This window comes from Aspergillus terreus, genomic scaffold (assembly GCF_000149615.1).
Source record: "Aspergillus terreus NIH2624 scaffold_7 genomic scaffold, whole genome shotgun sequence".
NCBI classification, from domain to species: Eukaryota; Fungi; Ascomycota; class Eurotiomycetes; order Eurotiales; family Aspergillaceae; genus Aspergillus; species Aspergillus terreus.
This window is the reverse complement of record NT_165930.1, coordinates 1483639-1502083: the sequence shown is the minus strand read 5'-3', so window position 1 is coordinate 1502083 and position 18445 is coordinate 1483639. Positions and strand designations below refer to the sequence as shown.

Below are 18445 nucleotides of genomic sequence, written 5' to 3'. Positions count from 1 at the left end.
ATCGTAACTCATCACATAACGAGAGAAAGTAAAGTCCAGACTTTCTTTCTCTCCGAGGCGACAGGTTGAGAATGTCGCCCCCTCATGGGTTTATTAAGTAAGAATGTTGGATTTATTTGGTGTACTTCTGGCGGAAGTACTTGGCCGCGTTGACCATGTTGGTCAGGGCAGCCTTGGTCTCGGGCCACTGACGGGTCTTCAGACCGCAGTCAGGGTTGACCCAGAGCTGCTCCACGGTGAGGTACTGGAGCATCTCCTCAATGCGGTCCTTGATCTCCTGCTCGCTGGGAACACGGGGAGAGTGGATGTCGTAGACACCAGGTCCGATGTGGCGAGGGTAGGCCTCATCGATGAACACCTTGAGGAGCTTAGCGTCGGACTTGCTGTTCTCAATGCTCAGAACATCGGCATCCAGAGCGGCAATGGCGTGGAAGAAGTCCTGGAACTCAGAGTAACAGAAGTGGGAGTGGATCTGAGTGCCGTCGGAGACACCAGTGGTAGCCAGACGGAAGGCACGGACAGCCCACTTGAGGTACTCCTCACGCTCCTTGCCAGAGCGGAGAGGGAGACCCTCACGGAGGGCAGGCTCGTCGACCTGGATGACCTGGATACCGGCAGCCTCAAGGTCGATGACCTCGTCACGGAGAGCAAGAGCCAGCTGCTGGGCCTGGACCGACTGGTGGACATCGTCACGAGGGAAAGACCACCGGAGACAGGTGATGGGTCCAGTGAGCATACCCTTCATGGGCTTCTTGGAGATCGAAGCGGCGTACTTGGACTCCTTGACGGTCATGGGGGCGGGACGAGAGATGTCACCGACGATGATGGGAGGACGCACGCAACGAGATCCGTAGCTCTGCACCCAAGCGTGGGTGGTGAAGACGTAACCGGTGAGACGCTCACCGAAGTACTGGACCATGTCGTTACGCTCGGGCTCACCGTGGACGAAGACGTCGAGGTCGAGCTCCTCCTGGATCTTGATGACCTCATCGATCTCCTTCTCGATGAACTTCTCGTACTGCTCAGCAGTGATCTCACCCTTGGTGAACTTGTTACGCTGGACACGGATCTCCTTGGTCTGGGGGAAGGAACCGATGGTGGTGGTGGGGAAGAGAGGGAGGTTGATGGACTTGCCCTGCTCGGCGTGGCGAGTAGGGAATGCAGACTTGCGGTTGTGCATCTCCTCAGTGACGGCAGCCTGGCGCTCCTTGACCTTGGGGTCGTTGGTGCGCTTGGAGGAGGCGCGGGACTGAACAGACTTGGCGTTGGCCTCGAGCTGCTCACGGACGGCAGCAGGGCCCTCAGTGACAGCCTTGGCAATCACGACAACCTCAGCGGTCTTCTCAACAGCGAAGCTGAACCAGTCGCGGACCTCAGGGTCGAGGCCCTTCTCGCTCTCGAGAGTGTGGGGGACGTGGAGGAGGGAGCTGGAGGTAGCGACGATGACACGCTCCTTGCCCAGCTTCTGGATGGCAAGCTCGACCTTCTCGATGGCGTTCTTGAAGTTGGTCTTCCAGATGTTACGGCCATCAACGACACCAGCGGAGAAGACCTGGTTGGGGCCAAGGGCAGCGAGGACAGTGTCAAGCTGCTCAGGGTTGCGGACCAGATCCACGTGGATACCGTAAAGGCTGTGAAGAGCAGGGAGAACATCAATGTTGTGAACAATGTCACCGAAGTAGGTGGCGAGGAGAAGGCGAGGAGCCTTGTCACCGAGAGCGCCGAGCTTCTCGTAGGCGGGCTTGAAAGCAGCCTTGGACTTGGCAGGGAGGTCAAAGACGAGGACGGGCTCATCAATCTGGACGTCCTGGACACCAGCCTCCTTGAGCTTGGTCAGGAGCTCAACATAGACGGGGAGGAGCTCGTTGATCTTGTCAATGGGGTCAAGAGTCTGGCCACGGTCCGCCTTGGCGAGGGTAAGGAAGGAGACGGGACCGAGGATGACAGGGCGGGTGATGATACCAGCCTCCTTGGCCTCGAGGTACTGGACAAGAGGCTTGGGCTGATCGGCCAGCTTGAAGGTCTGGTTGTCCTGAAGAGTAGGCTTCACGTAGTGGTAGTTGGAGTCAAACCACTTGACCATCTCCAAGGAGGGGACATCAACGCCGGACTTCTGGAGACCACGGCCCATGGCGAAGTACTCGTCCAGGGGGTGGAGGTTGTACTGGCTGTAACGCTGGGGAACGACACCGAACATCTGGATGTGGTCAAGGACCTGATCGTAGTAGGCGAAGTCATTGCTGGGGATGATGTCAACACCGGCATCCTTCTGGATCTTCCAGTGCTCGAGACGGAGTCTCTTTCCCTCAGCCAAGAGCTCATCACGAGAGATCTTGTCACCCCAGTACGCCTCGGTGGCCTTCTTGAGGTCACGAAGCCTTCCCATACGAGGGAAACCCAGAACGGAGCTAGGCATGGAATTAGCATATGGTGCTTTAATTCATCGAAGATTGATGGAATTGACTCACGATTGAACCATTCTGATGGATATTTTGGTGTGGAAGGGAGAGAGAGGGAGGTGAAGAAGCGGTCTGGAGAAGAAAGGAAGAATGATTTAGAAAGGAACAATGGAAACACAAGAGACCACGCAGAGAAGTCCCTTGCCTGGAAATGAGAAAAATTCTCAAGAAGATGGGAGAGAAGAAAAGGGGGAAGAGGGAGAGATGAGAGAAGAGAGAAGAGAGAGAAAGAAAAGGGTTGGGAGGAGAGGGGAAATAATAAATAGTTGTCAGACGGAGGGGAAAATGGAGGGGCATTCTCACTCAGCACGGCCGCCCGAAAATTTCACGTTTCCCCGAACGGGCTATGGACAAATGGCGTGATTGCCCCCGGATGTCATCGTATTACGCGTATCTGGGCTTTCCCCGCGGGCAGCGTATGAAAAACAGCGCATTTGGCGTCTCACCGGTACAGATCGCCGGAGACTAAAAAGAGGCTAAACCCAAACAGGGTCCGGGATCGGCCTTAAACGGGCATTGATTGGCTGGACCAGATGTATATACCAAACGCCCACCTAATACGGCCACACCGTGAATGTGATAAGCGTAAGACAAAGAGATAGGCCTTAATTGACACCTGATATAGTATACATAGGTAGTTATAGGTTGCGTGTGTTGTCAAGAAGAGGTCAAATACGTGGGTGGAGACGGTATCTAGTAAGGTATGAACATCGGCAGCTGCATCATGGTTTCCCAACATGGCAATGCCCACTCACCTTCTCTGCATGGCACCTTCCCATTCAACACGCCGCAACCATGCATATCGGCGACAGCTGCATCACTTCTCAACATCCTGATGCACTACCATCTCCTTGCATCTCATTACCTCCCCGCGCACGACAGCTCTGCATTTCCAGACCGCTTCAATGGGTTTCCTCTTCTGTCCCAGATGGCTCCGTTGGAGCCGTAAATCTCCCACTGATCCGGAAACGCCTCAGTCGCAGCCACTGGATACTACAGACGAGCAACCTGCGTCCGAGCAGTTATCAGAAGGTGACTGTTCATCGGCCTGATCTTTGTCTGCATGTATAGTTGCTCACAAGACCAGGGATGACGGGGCCGACCCGCCATCAGAAAAACTCCCCAGGAGGCTTGTCCCATAAGATCCGAAAGCGCTTCTCCCACGAGAGTCCCAGACTGAGAGGCCGGACTTCTATTTTTGGAATCGCATCTAGACTTACCCACCGTCCGATTACTTCCAACGATGCGGGAAGTAGCCTGATGAGCGAAAAATGTTACGACAGCGACGCTCAATACATCGCCACCCCCAAACAGGTGGCAGAATATCCCTCAATCAGATCCAGGATATGGGGCCGAGTATCTCCCCTTGGCCAATCCCTATACGAGCCGATCAAAGATGAGCCCTGCGATGAAGGCCGTGAGACGACTGAACAACCTCGTCCAGCAGGAGGTAGCCGGTTCATAGAGCACAGTGATATCGAACTACCGCCATTTGAATGGCAAGCACCCGGATGCACTGAGAATGAACCAACCCAGAGGCGGTTCGGAAGCCCCAGGCTCGTCTATCCACCAGGATACTCGCAAGATCTCCGATTTAGGGATCCCATGTCTGTGATACATGGAGACCACCAACCTCAGCCATGCAACGATGCCCCAATGGCCACAATCTCCGTCAACCATACTGAGCATGGCAGCCAACGCAACACCGCTGGTAACAGTCTGGATCCATCGTCTGACAACACACCGAACCTTTTACTACCATGCGCAATGTCGGCTGAGTCGGTGACGACTCCCTACGTCGAACTGTCTGTTCGAAAGAAACGTCAGAGATACTCAGTGGACCAACAACAAACGCGCCATTCAGTTCATTTAGGAGAGATTGATATTCCTAGAGCTTTGGCATCAACCCCTACATCACCTCGGACTCTGTCCCCAGACCAATCCCAGGACGGAAGTGGGGAATCGACGGTTTCTGGTGCATCACGCCGATATAGCCATCCCGTAGGCAGCTCCGAGTTCTTGTCGACGTGGAAACCAGGGGGACTAGACATTGGGAAGCCCCGTGCAGCATCGTCAATTTATTCCCGCCCAACTAGTCTCTCGTCCGGTCCATCCAAGTATCGGTTCGAATCTCGAATCTTCAGCCACCTATATCACAATCCACCAGATGGGATCGCAGAATGTCCCTCTAATCTTGAGGAGAACATGGTCCCGTGCAAGCCGCATGATACGCTAAACGAGATCGGACCTTCTTCCCAAAAATCTGCAGCTCACACCGAAAACGACGTCGCACCCTTGCAAGAAAGCAAAAGAGCTCCGTCCTGGGTATCTGACTCCCATTCGGACCCATCGTCCACACGGAAAGTGAGCATCGGATGGATGACTGAAGGCCGGCGCTTGGGGTACGGGTACACACTCATATCGGAAGACGACGAAGGCTACCATTCACCCCGGACTGCTCGTGGATCACCAGAACCTGGCGATCCGGATCACACAACAGAGCCAGATAACAAATGCAGCACTGAGAATCAGGTTGATATTGACTGTAAAAGCACAGAAAAGGCGCCGGGAACAGGGAAATCGGTCTTTGATATCTTCAAAGTCTCCCACCGTTTCAATTCTCGCCACTTGCCCAGCAAGACCACGATCAAGAATGACAAAAACAGAAAGACAGGCGGAAAATCTGTGGCAGCCCTCTTGTTCCGATCTCCTACTGCCCGGAAAAGGGGCCAAAGTAAGGAGACGACGAGAACCAAGTCAAAGACTCGAAAGAGTGATTCTGGTGGTCAACATCAAACTTCGACCAATGCAGACTCACAGAATGGAGCCCATCCCCCATTTGAGAATTCAAGTCACTTTACAAAGGGGCAGTCATTGCGCCGGGCGAAAACTTTGTGGACCAGACGAAGTGTTGGATCAAGAGGAGTCGAGAGACAGTCAGAGTCGACGACGCCATCATCCTCTGGGCCATCTCCTCCCTTACTCCAAAGAAGCAAGACCCAGGTCATGAAGCGTCGCAGCCCGCCTCGTAGGACACCGCTGTTCAGCGAGGCCAACGATGAGAATATCCCAACGTTCCTGATCACAGAGAAGCCAAATCCCCAGACGCCACAAAAAGCAAAGGAACACAATCCGAACCTCGTCGAAGGTGATCCTCAGAGACGTCTGCATCGAGCCAGCTCAAGCAACTCAATGGATGATTGGTTTGAGGCTTATCAGGACTGCGTGGAGTTCCATTCGCTCTAAGGTGAGGTTTATATCTGGACCCGGAGAACTATGGAGTTGTTCACATGCACCGGCGTTGGTCGAATTATCGTTTTATGCTTAAACCATGTATCCGTTTATGTCGCGGCATGGGTTTGTTTGTTGTCAGTTGGTAGGACCCCCGGATGTGCTTGATACAACAATGACGAGGCAACGGTGACATAGATGGAGAATCCAGGTTATTATGGTGTATTAAAGAGGTTAAATCATCCATTAGGATAGGAGCAGCACAAGATGCGTCGCATTCATCGCAGTTCCCAGTAGAGCATGTTCATGTAATCGTACAAAGGTATAGGTATTAAACAAAAGGCCAAGTGATGTTCATAGGGGCATCTACTTCTTCTGCCTCTTCGAATCGTTATCGCTTGAGTTGCTCAGCACGCTTGCTGAACGTTTGTGCGAGGTGGCTTCTTGGTCTTTGGCTGATGCCTGTGCAGTGTTCCCATCAGCTCCAGCGTCAGGATTTCCAGCTCTGTTTCCCGTTCCTCCGCTTGATGCCTCCGTGGCCGTCTCAGCGGTCGACGGCGCTGGCACAGCAGAATTAGCCGGGTCGGGTGCTGGAGCGGGATTGTCATCCTGCTCCGTCTTCACCTGGGGGTTTTCCTTTTCCTTTGCCTCTCGTTCTTTCCGTTCCCTTTCCTCCTTGGCCGCCTCCAGCACACGGATCTCGCTCTCGACCTTTTCAGAGACTTTCCGCGCATCCAGCAGCAGGTTCACCGAGTGGATCAGCTTCTCAAACTCCTTACATACGCGCTCGGTCGGCATAACCAGGCGGAGAGGCACTTCCAGCTCCGCCAGTGCAGCCGCCAGCTTCTGGGTCTGCACGTTCGACTTGGCTTGCGTCAACTTCTGCGCCCGGTCGCTGCGGAACTGCACGCTTGGAGCCAGACGCTCATGGTGCTGCACACCGTACTTGGCTTCCTCGGCCGGCGTAAGAGTGCGGACCGTCTGTTGAGCTTCCTGTTGTTTTGCGGCGGCAGCGGCAGCGGCAGCGGCCTTCTTGCTTGTAGGCGCCGCGGGTGCGGTGCTCGGGGTGTCGGCGCGGCTGTCGCGCGCACCGCCGGCGCTCGGTGCTGGCGTCTGTCCGGCAGGGCTGGGAGCAGCACCTTCGGGGCCAAGTAAAGAGCGTCGCTTCTTGGATTTGTCGGCTTGGAGGAGGGTCTGGAGGAGTTGCGACAGGCCCTGGCTGGACTGGTACATGGTGGTGTTGCCGACGCTGACGGGGACCTCGAGGCGGGAATAGAGCTCGCGGCGTTCGGAGATGAAATCCTGTTCGTTTGCGGTGATGCGTTTCAGCTCCTCAAGGAGGATGCCTTCTTCGCGGACTTCGTCCGCAGTGCGGTTCAGCTGCAGGGCGGCGAGCTCTTTGCGCGCGCGCTCGCGCTCGGGATCGAACTTCATCATCTTCTCGTGAAGGTCGAACTCGGCCTCGGACATTTCCGAGGGCGGGTGTTCCAGCGCAAGCATGGACGCGGCAACAAAGTAGTACCTGGACTTCATTTGCTCCATCGTTCGGTATCGTTTGGCGGGGACGAGGGCGTTGGCGTTGGACGTCGAGTCCTCCGATCGGGGCTGGAAGTCGTAGCGGTCGGCGATCACCACCCATCGTAGGTCGTATTCCTCTACTATGTCCATCAGATAGTCTGTCTCCTCTCGGGACCAGTCGTCGCTCTTCAGGTGGCGGTTGTATTCATCGTCGGTGTATCGGTTGGGCACGCGGGCTTTGATATTGTATTTCGCGAACATGTATTCCTGCTCGAGGGGCTTCGAGGCGTCTTCTTCTGGTTTCTGTTGGTCGTCCACTTCCATCTCCGAACCCTCCAACGCGGGCTTCGCGGGTTCCGGTTGTCTCTGCCAGTGGTGGAGAACGAGGTCGTCTGACCGCGCGCTGTTCGTGAAGGGAGTCATGCGCCTGGATAGTTGAGTATTAGAGATAGCCATGCATGGCGTTTACAGCGGAGGAGCACGTACCAGGGGCGCACGCGCAGTTTGCTCATCCATTTCGGGCGTCCCTTGTAGCGATTTTCGTTGATCGCGATGGGTGGTGCGCGTTCACCGAGGAGGGCGTACAGTTCGCGGGTGATACCCTCTATATGCAGTTAGTATGGATCGCTGTTCAGACTGGACTCTGTATCGGTAGCAACGCACCGGGTCTCTTTTCGACGACCTTCTGCTTCTTGTGAGGTCGCGGCTGGCCCTCCGCGGGCAAATCCAGCATGTCGCGCACATCGGCGGCGGCCATGGCGAGGGCAAACACGGGAGAATAGGTAAGGTAGCGAGGCTGAAGGTGCGATGAATATTTGATTGAGGGTATTGATGGAGTAGATGGGATAAAAAGTATGGGGGAGGTCTGGACTGATGATGGACGGAAATGACAGGGCGAAGACGGAGAATTCGCGCCAAGACCAAGCCCGATCGGGCCAGCGTATTCAACTTCACCCTCAATAATCAACCACCATACACAACATCCCTTTTCTCTCACTCTCCCCATTGCCCTCCATCCCCATCATGGCTCCCTCCACACCGTCAGCCTCATGGCTCTCCTCCATTCTGGCTCTGTGTGCCATCCTGTGTCTGTCGGTGCCCACCCAAGCCCTCTACTTCTACATGGAGGGACGCCAAACAAAGTGCTTTTTTGAGGAGCTCCCCAAGGACACGCTCGTCGTCGGTACGCATTCTCCAATTACCCTCCCGACGCCCCTCGGCTTGGCCTCCTATCCTAACAATTAACGCCAGGCACCTTCTCCACTGCGGTCATCAACCAACAGTCGACCACGTACACCGTGGACCCGGACCTGAAGATGCTCATCACCGTCGACGAGACCTTCGACAACGACCACCGCGTCGTGTCCAAGCGCGACTCCCACTCCGGCCGCTTCACCTTCTCCGCCGCCGACGCCGGCCAGCACCGCATCTGCTTCACCCCCGAGACCAACGCCGCCTCCTCGGGCTGGTTCTCCGACGCCAAGGGCGCCGTCAAGGTCACCCTCGACATGACCATCGGCGAGACCAGCAAGATCGAGACCGAAGACAAGGACAAGATGCAGGACATCGTGCAGAAGGTCAAGGATCTCAATGGCCGCTTGCAGGATATCCGTCGCGAGCAGGTGTTCCAGCGGGTACGTCCAGCTTTTGCCCTACCCCCCCACCCGGTGCTCTAATGGAGTCAACTGACGATTGCAGGAACGTGAGGCCGAATTCCGTGACCAGTCTGAGGCGACTAACTCCCGTGTCGTTCGCTGGACCCTCATCCAGCTGGTTGTGCTCTCCGCCGCGTGCGCCTGGCAGCTCTCGCACCTGCGGTCGTTCTTCATCAAGCAGAAGTTGACGTAAACGATTGATGACGAGGTTATGCGAGCGAAGACGGTGTAGTGGGTGGGTTTGTATGGCGTCGCTTAATCATGTGTTATAGCATATCATATTATTCTGATTTCTTGGTAGTCTCGGCGTGATGCGCCTGCAGATAAATGAACTTAAAACGATGTCTACGTTTTGTCTTGTGGCATACACCCTTTAGCGTGGTTTGCGCAAACCGCATTGTGAATTTAAATGGAGGCCTGGATGGTTCTTCGATTCAGATCTAGTCCAAAATGTGTGGTTTGGCATCGATATCACCCGTCTGAGAACAGAACGTAACACCTGGTTGCGCATTATCTAGTCACCCTTCTTTCCAGTCATGATCATCATGGTTGCCTGTGTATCGCTCATTAAAACAAATTATAAATCCCAAGCCCTGACCTCCTGTTCATACTTGTCAAAAGTATCGGCCTGGACAGTGCAAAAATATGAAGTGCGAGGCATATGACACATGCCCCTATTAAAGGGAATCATAGGTGATGCTCATCACCCGGTCTAAATCATGCAGTCGTCGAGTCATCACGGTGGTTCGCCTTGTCGCTGCAAAACCCCAAGATCAACCGCTCAAGATCGGTCAACTTGTAGGGTTTGGTCATGTACCCCTTCATGCCAACCTTGGTGGCCCGGCTGAGAGCCTCGTCAGTGACGTCCGCACTAACGGCCAGGACAGTCGGCGTCACGATGTTCCTGTCCGCTGTCTCGGAAGGGCGGCTAGTATGGGTTTTGGGTGGGATTTGGCCGTGGTATTCATCTGTAAGTTGGAGGATCTTCGACGTGGCTTCGTAGCCGTCCATTTCTGGCATCCAAAGGTCCATCAAGATGACATCCACCGGCTTGAGCCCCTTCCGTTGGGATGGAGACTCAGGCACCAAGAAATCATCCGCTCCATTCTGGCGGTTCAGGGAGGAAGTCGAACCATTGCCCGCGGGATTTTTCGAGAGCGGGTGTTTGAGAACATCCTGCATGATTCGCACCGCTTCCTTTCCATTGCAGGCTTCGTAGACATCCTGGTAACCCAATCTTTTCAGCATGCTCACCAGGACCCGCCGATTGATTTTATTGTCTTCGGCTACCAAAAAGGTGAGCGGATGCTTATTACCCAGTTTAGTATCGTGGGAGTTTCCATCGAAGGAGCTTCTGGGTGGCTTGGAAATCGGTGCAGGCCGTGGAGTGCTGGTCAGAGATGGCAAATCATCCGTGAGGCTCGGAGATGGTTGCTGGATGGGAGGGCAAGGAAGCGGAATCGATGGGGATCCGATCGTCTCCAAGCCTATACTAGGCGTGCTGCTTGATCGAGACGATTCGTTGGCTTGCGGAGGAGTCAACAGCTTCGAGGGAGCAACTGGCCTAGTAGAAGCGTCATGCTGATTGGCAGGGATTCTGATTTCAAACTCCGAGCCACGATCAGGGCCCGAAGTTGAGGAGCGGACACATAACAGGTCACCTCCCATCTTCCTTGCAAGACCTTTGGCCACCAGCAGTCCCAGTCCCAGTCCATCTTTGCTTCGGGTGGTGGACGCATCTTGCTGAGCAAATGGTTTAAATAGTTTTGGCAAAAAGGCCTCTGGTATCCCTGGCCCAGTATCCTGGACGGTAATCAAGACATCGTTCGGCTTCCGGCCGACAGTAGCGCAGACTGTGATCATCCCATTATTGGTAAACTTCACTGCGTTCAAGAATACACAGGAAATCAACTTCGCAAGGTCACGGTCGTCCACAAACAGCATGTCTGGAAGCCCGGGATCCACGGACCAGTGGATTGTCTTTGAAAAGATCTCTCCATTAGAAGAGCGTGTGCGGACTTCGATCTTTTCGCCCACCTCCGTCGCCGTGGTTACGGCGAAGTCAGGACGGCCACCCACATGGAGGGATTCGTTGATCACCAGCCGAAGCAGATCTCGAAGTTTCGTGAATCGGAGGGCTGGGCTATTGAGGTTGAAGTTGAGGCCTTCTAGCAAGAGATGAGGGGCGGACCGCCGGACTGCCAGCGAAGGCCGAGGCTCCATCACGTTGGCCACCATAGCCTCTAGCTGATGCACCGGGGCTGCCTGGACGATCTTTTCGCTTTCATGGACTGCAATCTTGACCTCTTCGCTCCGTGGAGAAAGTTCCTTGGACTGCGAGACGCGGGGAACCTTTGCTTTTGGCAGCATTCCCAAATTGTATTCTGCAGGGTTGCTCCTGCGACGTTTGTAAGGATTCACCGTAATATTATTCCCTTCAATAAAGATGTTGGGGCGGGTTTCCGAAGCAGCGACGGGGGACTGGACAGGGCCACCGAAAAACTCATCCCGCTCGACTTGAGGGGTCTTGGGAACCTGCATATTCAGGTCGTAGGCGTGGACCACGTTATCCGCAGCCTCCACTGCTCGCCTTGCACTATCTGTACGGAGTCAGAACTCTGCTTACTGGATGGATGAGATCATTAGACAAACCTTGAACCATCTCAATGCTTTCTTTGAGAGTTTGGAAAACAAACCCAGTCTTGGGAGAGGGTTTTTCCTTGATGGCTTCCCGCACGGTGGCATGCATCACATCGAGCATACCCACGATTCCATGCATTGGTGTCCGAAGCTCATGGGACAAGCTTCGCGCAAAGGGCTTGAGAGGCTGTGATGAAAAGTCCACATGTCCTTGGATATTCATGTGTGCATCGTCTATCTTGTGGGCATCGAAGAGGTGGCCATGGGGTTGTTCCGCCTTTCCGTGTTCACAATCGTCCTGGAGTCGTTGGATGACCAGGTCTTCTAGCGAATGCAAAACCATCTCGACGAACGACCACGGAAGGTTCAGCTTCTGGAGGCCTGAATCAGACCACATCAGACCCAGGTAAGCAAGGCATTTGGACTTCGAGAACAACGGGATGGCTAGGTAGGCCTCTGCTGCGAAAGGGAGTCGGTCTCGTTCGAAGGGTTTCAGAGACCCCAGTTTCTCCCGGATCAGACAAGGCTTGTCCTGATCCATGTGAGACAGCGGGTTACCGCCGGCGAAGTATCGGCGGCGATGCATTCCAACGGTTCCATGTCCGTCATTGTAATAGAAAACTGTGCCAAATAAACACGGTTTATGGCCGCCTAACTCGTTTCCGAGTTCGTCCTCACGGACTCTCCGCGCCACAAACGCATACTGAGCATTGCATATCCACGCAAGACTTTCCATCAACTGTGTCCAGAAGGCTTCCGAGTCCAAAACTCGCAGGTCTTGCTTGAGTTTTCCCAGCCGCTCAGTGGCGACATTTTGAGGCTCCAGGACCGATCTGCGAGCTGACGACTCGGCCTGCAGGCCGTCATTGTCGATAGAAGTCGAGGAGCCTCCTGCGAGGCTTTCAGATTTGCACTGACGAAAGGATCTGGAGGCACCAGATACGAAGGACTTTGGCCATTCGGGCTCGACCGAGTCGGACATGATGCGCCGGTCAATCGAGCCGGATTGAGTCGAAAAGGTTGAAAGTTGAATTATGGGATGGGAGGCCACAGGGACAGTGTCGAGCTTTGCTGGGTGATCGATAGGTCAGGAAATCGGTAGGTGGACAAGACACAACGCATGACTTTCGATCTGCTAGAGCCGCTGGAGCAGCAAATCCCGTCAGTTATATACTTTTGGACTGGCTGTGATAGAGGTTTCGATGTCGAAGGTTTTCTCGGCCAAAAGGCCGCATATCATCGAGGCTAATAAGTCAAACATACATCGCGTTGGTTGTCTTCTGCAAGAAGAAGGGTTGGACCGAGCCGCGGGGTCGGCAGCTGAGACCGTAATGTTGCACCTTGTCTGTATTTGTCGGCGGACTTCGACTGGTAAGATTGTCGCGCTGTGACAAGGTTGATTCGGACGAAAAGAAGGAGGCGTAGTGGATATAGCGTTGGTGATTAACAATGAGAGAATGAATAGAGCGCCGAGGTTCTTTAGATGGTATTGCGGATGGAAAAACCGACCGATCCGTATGGTCGCTTGCCCTGGGTTACTTCCCGAGAGTCTCCAGGGACTTGGGGCCTGAATCGACGATAGGGTTTTTGGACCCGTCTAGGGCTCGTCTGCGATTGAATCGGCAATGGTTGGAATGATGAAGCGTATGTATGTCTCACGAGGGGTGGGCCAAATGTCCACGCCGGGCAAACGAAGAGGGGACGTTACACCATGCCACCACGACGGAGAGGGCTAGGCTCTGAGACCCGATATAAGACAGGGGCGGAGGGACCCCGGAGGAGACGGTGAGAACAAAGAGCCTCGACAGAAAGTGAGTCGAGCCTGGAAAATCAAACCAGATGGGAGCGACGGGGATGGAGGTGGTGAGGGAGAAAAGAGGAAGAGGAAGAAGAAGAACGATGGAGAGGATCGCAATTAATTCGCTGGGGCAGCTGGCCGATCGCCCGGTCTAGACGCGGGGACTCTGCTGTCTTTTCACCCCGTTGTAGGTCACCACTTGGACTTTATTGTATACATACGTAGATGGCTTTTCTCAGATACATAATTTTGAAAGAAGAAATAGAAAGAGATTGGAACAGTCAATAATGTCTGTACACACTGAGTACAAGGCGTTGTCAGTACACCGGGTCACCGACCCATGGTTGTTGGATCCGATAGATTTCCGCACAAAGAGGTCGTCATCATGGACACAGCCAAGTACTCCATACAGGGGCCCTTAATGGTAACTGGATGGAACCAGCGAGTTTGCCCACATTTCCACATACGTATATCCACTGCTGTGCAACTCCATCGAGTCCGCCGTGTTGGGATCGCTTCCAATCTCCGTTTCCGCATCGTCGGGGATGCCATCGCCATCCGAGTCAGTAGGAGGAGAGCCTCCATCCAAATCTCCAGGCCCTCCCATCGAAGCTTCATCCGAGATGAGCTCTCCCTTCGTACCCCAGGACTTGACCTGGGCAATCAACTGCGTATCAACACTGTCGCGCACTTTGGACGCTCCCACATCTGCATCACATTAGCACTTAATATCCCCAAAGTCTTCCAGGAGGGAAAAGCATACACCCAGTCACATAGTTCACCGCTTCACCGGGGGTCATTTGATATTCAACCGCCGGGTAGTCGTACTTGGTGTCGACAAGTGCCATTCCGCCATAGTTGCTTGCGGACACACCCAGCTCGTTGCCATTCAGCGTTCCATCCCGATCAGGATCATAGTAGTTGGTTTCCACATAGCCGTGGAAATACTCGTTGCCACGTGTAAACGCCGTCACCGACGTGGAAGGGCCACTGATGAAGTAGTTTCCAATGATATTGGCATCTAAGGCACGTTAGTTGGTGAAGTAGGCGGGACGAGCTCAACTCCTTTAGGATGTACGCACAGGAATCGCCGCTAGAATCACCGGCGATATATCCGCCGCCGCCGCCCCAGTTGTACACAACATTGTTGGTAAAGTCGTTGACGCCCTTGACCTTGGGATTGCGGGTCTTGTTATCGATATAGAGATTGCGGAATAGCGACACACCGCCACCGGTCTGGATGAGACCGCCGCAAGAGTGTGTCTCCAAGCCTTGCGCGATGATGGTATTCTGGATGGTGATGTTGCTGGCGGTCCCGCTGATCGAGAACGTCTCGTCGCGACCCCATGAGACAGACACATGGTCGAAGATCATGGTACTGCCTTCGGCGATTGTGATGGCATCTTTGCCTGAATCACCGACTTTGCCCATCCGACTAGCCCCAAAAATGTCAGCTACCAATGACCCGTTTTGCAGAATTCATAGTCCCGGAAGCACAAGATACGTACATCCGAATATAGCGAACAATGGCATCGTCGGCGTTGGAAAACGACCACCCGTTCCCGTAGACGGTAATGCCATCTCCAGGAGCCGTCTGCCCGAGGATGGTCACTCGTTTCGACACGACAATGCGATCTGAGATCTCTATGACGCCTCCCACAGCAAAGACAACAATTCGATCGGTTGCGGAGACAGCATCCCGCAACGATCCCTCTCCCGAGTCGTTCAGATTGGTGACGACATATATTTCGCCCTGACGGCCGCCTACTGCGTTGGCGCCGAAACCTTCAGCGCCGGGGAAGGCAATCAAAGCGGACACCGAGTGGCAGAGGCCGATGAGGGAGAATAGAGCGATACCGAGGCGCATGTTGATGCAGCCGTTGTCAATACGTAGTACAGACAGAGTCGCAGATGAAGCATTATGTTGATATGATGGCAGGAAAGACGCGGAAAATATACAATCTGGCTATATTTAGTTCGAATCAGAAGATTTTCCGCGACATGAGACGTGCTATTGTTGTCGGCTCCGGATATATTGAGAGGGGGGTTCGCCAGCGATATTTGCCATCAACCACAGCACTGTTAGGACTCGAGTCGTCGCACCATTGGCTTGAGCGCTGATCTTTCCCTTGAACACATGGCTGAAGTGGAAATAATTGCACAAATGATACCTTGGAATGATATTGAGTTGCATAATGCACCAGATGGCATAACCGGTTGTCAGTGCTGGATCCCAAACACCAGTTGTCTGAGCGTATACTAGCAGCTTCCTGGTCTTGGCATACTCATTGGAGCTCTTTATTCATCTTAGTATTTTCAAGAATTCTGACTGTCAGCTCCGAATGAAAATAAATGGAGGGCCATGGCTATTCACTAGCTCACCACCCATCGTCCTGTAGAGCGGATAGTGTTGCATGTACACCAATACAATGGTTTCAATCGTCTCGTACCATATTAAGTATACATCCTCAAGCCCATTATTGGGAAGAGAATACAAACTGATGTCGAAGTAACGAACGTACAGGGGCTTCACGTGGACCGAGGTTGTGGTACAAACGGCGATCTCCATCCAACAACAAACTGACCAGCCTCAACCAACGATATACCAGTAGACTCAAGAAAAACCAACGAAATACTACCATAATGACGCGACCCTTTCAGATTGCCGTATCCGAAGCGGACCTGCAACGTCTCCACCAAAAGCTGGAGAGCGCAACGTTCCCAGATGAGCTCGACGACGCTGAGTGGGACATGGGTGTCCCCCTCAGCGAGATGAAACGTCTCACGGCCTACTGGCACAACGGATTCAACTGGCGCCAGAAGGAACAGGAACTAAACGAGAAGTTGTTCCAGTTTATCGTTCCTGTCTCTGTGGACGGATTCGGCGAACTGGATATCCATTGTTTACACCACACCAGCGCCAATCCGAATGCCATACCGCTGCTGTTTATCCATGGCTGTAAGCTGAAAAAAGCGCTGCACGAGACAATTGACATGCTGACATACTACAACAGGGCCGGGGAGCTTCCTCGAAGCAACCAAACTCATTCCACTGCTAACTAGCGGAGACGAGAACTACCCGGCCTTCAACCTCGTCGTGCCATCATTGCCCAATTTCGGTTTCTCCTCCGCCGTGAAGACAGTAAGCCCTGTACCCATAGTGAAGCAGTACAGTAAGCTAACGGACGACAGAAAGGATTTGGCTTGGCCCAGTATGCCGAGGCCATGCATGCCGTGATGACGACGTTGGGATATCACGAATATGGTCGGCATTCCTCTCCATCATACACCCCCCAAGACTAACATACTCATCACAGCCATCCAGGGCGGCGACTGGGGTAGTCTGATTGCCCGTGTCATGGCACACCGCTACCCCGATCACACCAAAGCGGTGCATCTGAACTTCCTTCCCGTGGCACCGCCGTACCCCTGGAAGAGCCCCCTGGTCTTCCTGCAATCGCTTCTGACAATCCCCTTCTCATCGAAGGACAAGGCCCACCTCGCCGCCACCCAGAACTATCTAACCCAAGGAAATGGGTACATGCGCCAGCAGGAAACGCGGCCGCAGACGCTCGGCTACGCGCTACAGGATAGCCCTGTGGCGCTGCTCGCATGGATCTACGACAAGCTGCACTCGTGGACGGACAGCTACACATGGACCGACGACGAAATCCTCACCTGGGTGAGTGTGTACTACTTCTCGACTGCGGGCCCGGCTGCCTCGGTCCGCATTTACTACGAAGCTGCGCAGAACTCCGGTTCGTCGGGGAGATCTCGAATGTCAACGCTCGACGTGGTGTCGAAACCGGCACCGTCGGTGGTCAAGATGGCCATCGCCCAGTTCAACCGGGAGCTGATCAAGATTCCGATGTCGTGGGCCAGCTTGCTCGGCTCGGTCCTTCGGACGAAAGAGTACGAACGCGGTGGCCATTTTGCTGCATGGGAGGTTCCGGAACTGCTGGCATACGATCTGCGGAGCTTCCTCGGGAAAAATGGCCAGGCGTACGAAGCTGTGCCTGGAAAGAATGGATACTGAGACGGTTGTATAGCCGGACTGCTTTTAGAACCGGTCGTTGGGCGATACCTGTTTCCTGACATGTAAGACTTGCTGGCAACAATGCAACCATCGTCTGCAGAGGTGAAGTTTTATTTCTCCGGAGCCGTTCATCCTATGTCCTCACTTTATCCGCCTCGTCTCGAGTGACGGTTATGTAACATCAAGTGGAGACCTTAGACGCCAGAAACTGCTTTCAACCAGCACATTCAATCAATGATAATGGGGCGTGAAATAGTGGAAAACCGAACAACATTATTAAATAGAACCAAACATAATCCCTCTAGTCCTGTCTACCCTTCAGTAGCCGCTTGGTCACCTTGTCTTTCTCTATGATGTACACTTGGGCACCCCAGCCAGAAAGAGCATCTCGGTCGACAGCACTGAGCATAGCCTGGGAGATGGTTTCGAACAGATCCTCGGGAGACTGCAGTTACCAGCGTTAGAATCCACGCCAATCGACTCCAAAAATTTGGAATATGTAGGTGACATACCAGATCCTGCTCATACAGACTCTCACAGGTACCAAACAGCTGCTCGCTAGCCGTCCCGCTCACGATGAAATCCTTTGCAAAGTCGATACACCCGATACTATCGAAACCGCAGATGAAAGGCTTCCCTGTTGTGTAGTTGATGCCCGCCACGACGGGGCTGACGAAGAAGGGTCCGAACCGTCTCTCGTAGAGCGACGAGCTGACTAGGTTGGCCAGAGTCTGGGGAGCGATGTTCCGCTCCTCGCGGAGTCGGTACATGTTGACCTTGTAGCGGAGGAGGTCCGAAACGGTGGACACGTCGGTGGCCAGACCGGTCAATCCGAGGAACGTCGAGGGGCCGTAGTTGAAGATCTTGGGGAAATTGTTCGAGACGGTCAAGGCTTGCATACCCAATCGGAGATCACAGGCAATCGCGACGCAGTCCTTGCCGACCATGGCGACGCAGGCACCGCCATCTGGGACATTCTAGGTTAGAGGTTTCGAAACGAGGGGAGAAGGTCGAATGAAGGGATGACGCACTGATATCGAATGGTGAAGCCTGAGATGATGGTCAGCTTGAGTCTGGAGGTGATCGGAGACAGGGAGATCTGGGGCAC

General features: G+C 53.9%; 8 protein-coding genes across 8 annotated transcripts; 3 read left to right on the top strand and 5 right to left on the bottom strand.

Annotated features, from left to right (window-relative positions):
• Positions 1-112: 112 nt before the first annotated feature.
• On the bottom strand, positions 113-2479 carry ATEG_05472 (5-methyltetrahydropteroyltriglutamate--homocysteine S-methyltransferase; the record flags this gene model as incomplete). The annotated part of the gene is made up of 2 exons (XM_001214650.1): positions 113-2408; positions 2469-2479. 2 exons carry the CDS (start codon positions 2477-2479, stop codon positions 113-115), a joined length of 2307 nt encoding a protein of 768 aa, XP_001214650.1.
• A 1069-nt stretch (positions 2480-3548) lies between these two features.
• ATEG_05471 (uncharacterized protein) lies at positions 3549-5491 on the top strand (the record flags this gene model as incomplete). The annotated part of the gene is made up of 2 exons (XM_001214649.1): positions 3549-5193; positions 5331-5491. The coding sequence occupies 2 exons, from the start codon at positions 3549-3551 to the stop codon at positions 5489-5491; spliced, it is 1806 nt and encodes a 601-aa protein (XP_001214649.1).
• Positions 5492-6056: 565 nt separating this feature from the next.
• On the bottom strand, positions 6057-7965 carry ATEG_05470 (SANT/Myb-like DNA-binding domain-containing protein; the record flags this gene model as incomplete). Its single annotated transcript, XM_001214648.1, has 3 exons — positions 6057-7635; positions 7695-7812; positions 7872-7965. The coding sequence occupies 3 exons, from the start codon at positions 7963-7965 to the stop codon at positions 6057-6059; spliced, it is 1791 nt and encodes a 596-aa protein (XP_001214648.1).
• A 266-nt stretch (positions 7966-8231) lies between these two features.
• ATEG_05469 (emp24/gp25L/p24 family protein) lies at positions 8232-9056 on the top strand (the record flags this gene model as incomplete). Its single annotated transcript, XM_001214647.1, has 3 exons — positions 8232-8391; positions 8460-8842; positions 8907-9056. 3 exons carry the CDS (start codon positions 8232-8234, stop codon positions 9054-9056), a joined length of 693 nt encoding a protein of 230 aa, XP_001214647.1.
• Positions 9057-9580: 524 nt separating this feature from the next.
• ATEG_05468 (hybrid sensor histidine kinase/response regulator) lies at positions 9581-12485 on the bottom strand (the record flags this gene model as incomplete). Its single annotated transcript, XM_001214646.1, has 2 exons — positions 9581-11463; positions 11516-12485. The coding sequence occupies 2 exons, from the start codon at positions 12483-12485 to the stop codon at positions 9581-9583; spliced, it is 2853 nt and encodes a 950-aa protein (XP_001214646.1).
• A 1234-nt stretch (positions 12486-13719) lies between these two features.
• Positions 13720-15168, bottom strand: plyC (polysaccharide lyase family 1 protein; the record flags this gene model as incomplete). The annotated part of the gene is made up of 4 exons (XM_001214645.1): positions 13720-14009; positions 14065-14322; positions 14384-14736; positions 14810-15168. The coding sequence occupies 4 exons, from the start codon at positions 15166-15168 to the stop codon at positions 13720-13722; spliced, it is 1260 nt and encodes a 419-aa protein (XP_001214645.1).
• A 776-nt stretch (positions 15169-15944) lies between these two features.
• ATEG_05466 (epoxide hydrolase) lies at positions 15945-16604 on the top strand (the record flags this gene model as incomplete). Its single annotated transcript, XM_001214644.1, has 3 exons — positions 15945-16260; positions 16316-16443; positions 16494-16604. 3 exons carry the CDS (start codon positions 15945-15947, stop codon positions 16602-16604), a joined length of 555 nt encoding a protein of 184 aa, XP_001214644.1.
• Positions 16605-17638: 1034 nt separating this feature from the next.
• On the bottom strand, positions 17639-18284 carry pup3 (proteasome core particle subunit beta 3; the record flags this gene model as incomplete). The annotated part of the gene is made up of 2 exons (XM_001214643.1): positions 17639-17782; positions 17850-18284. The coding sequence occupies 2 exons, from the start codon at positions 18282-18284 to the stop codon at positions 17639-17641; spliced, it is 579 nt and encodes a 192-aa protein (XP_001214643.1).
• Between the last annotated feature and the right edge of the window lie 161 nt (positions 18285-18445).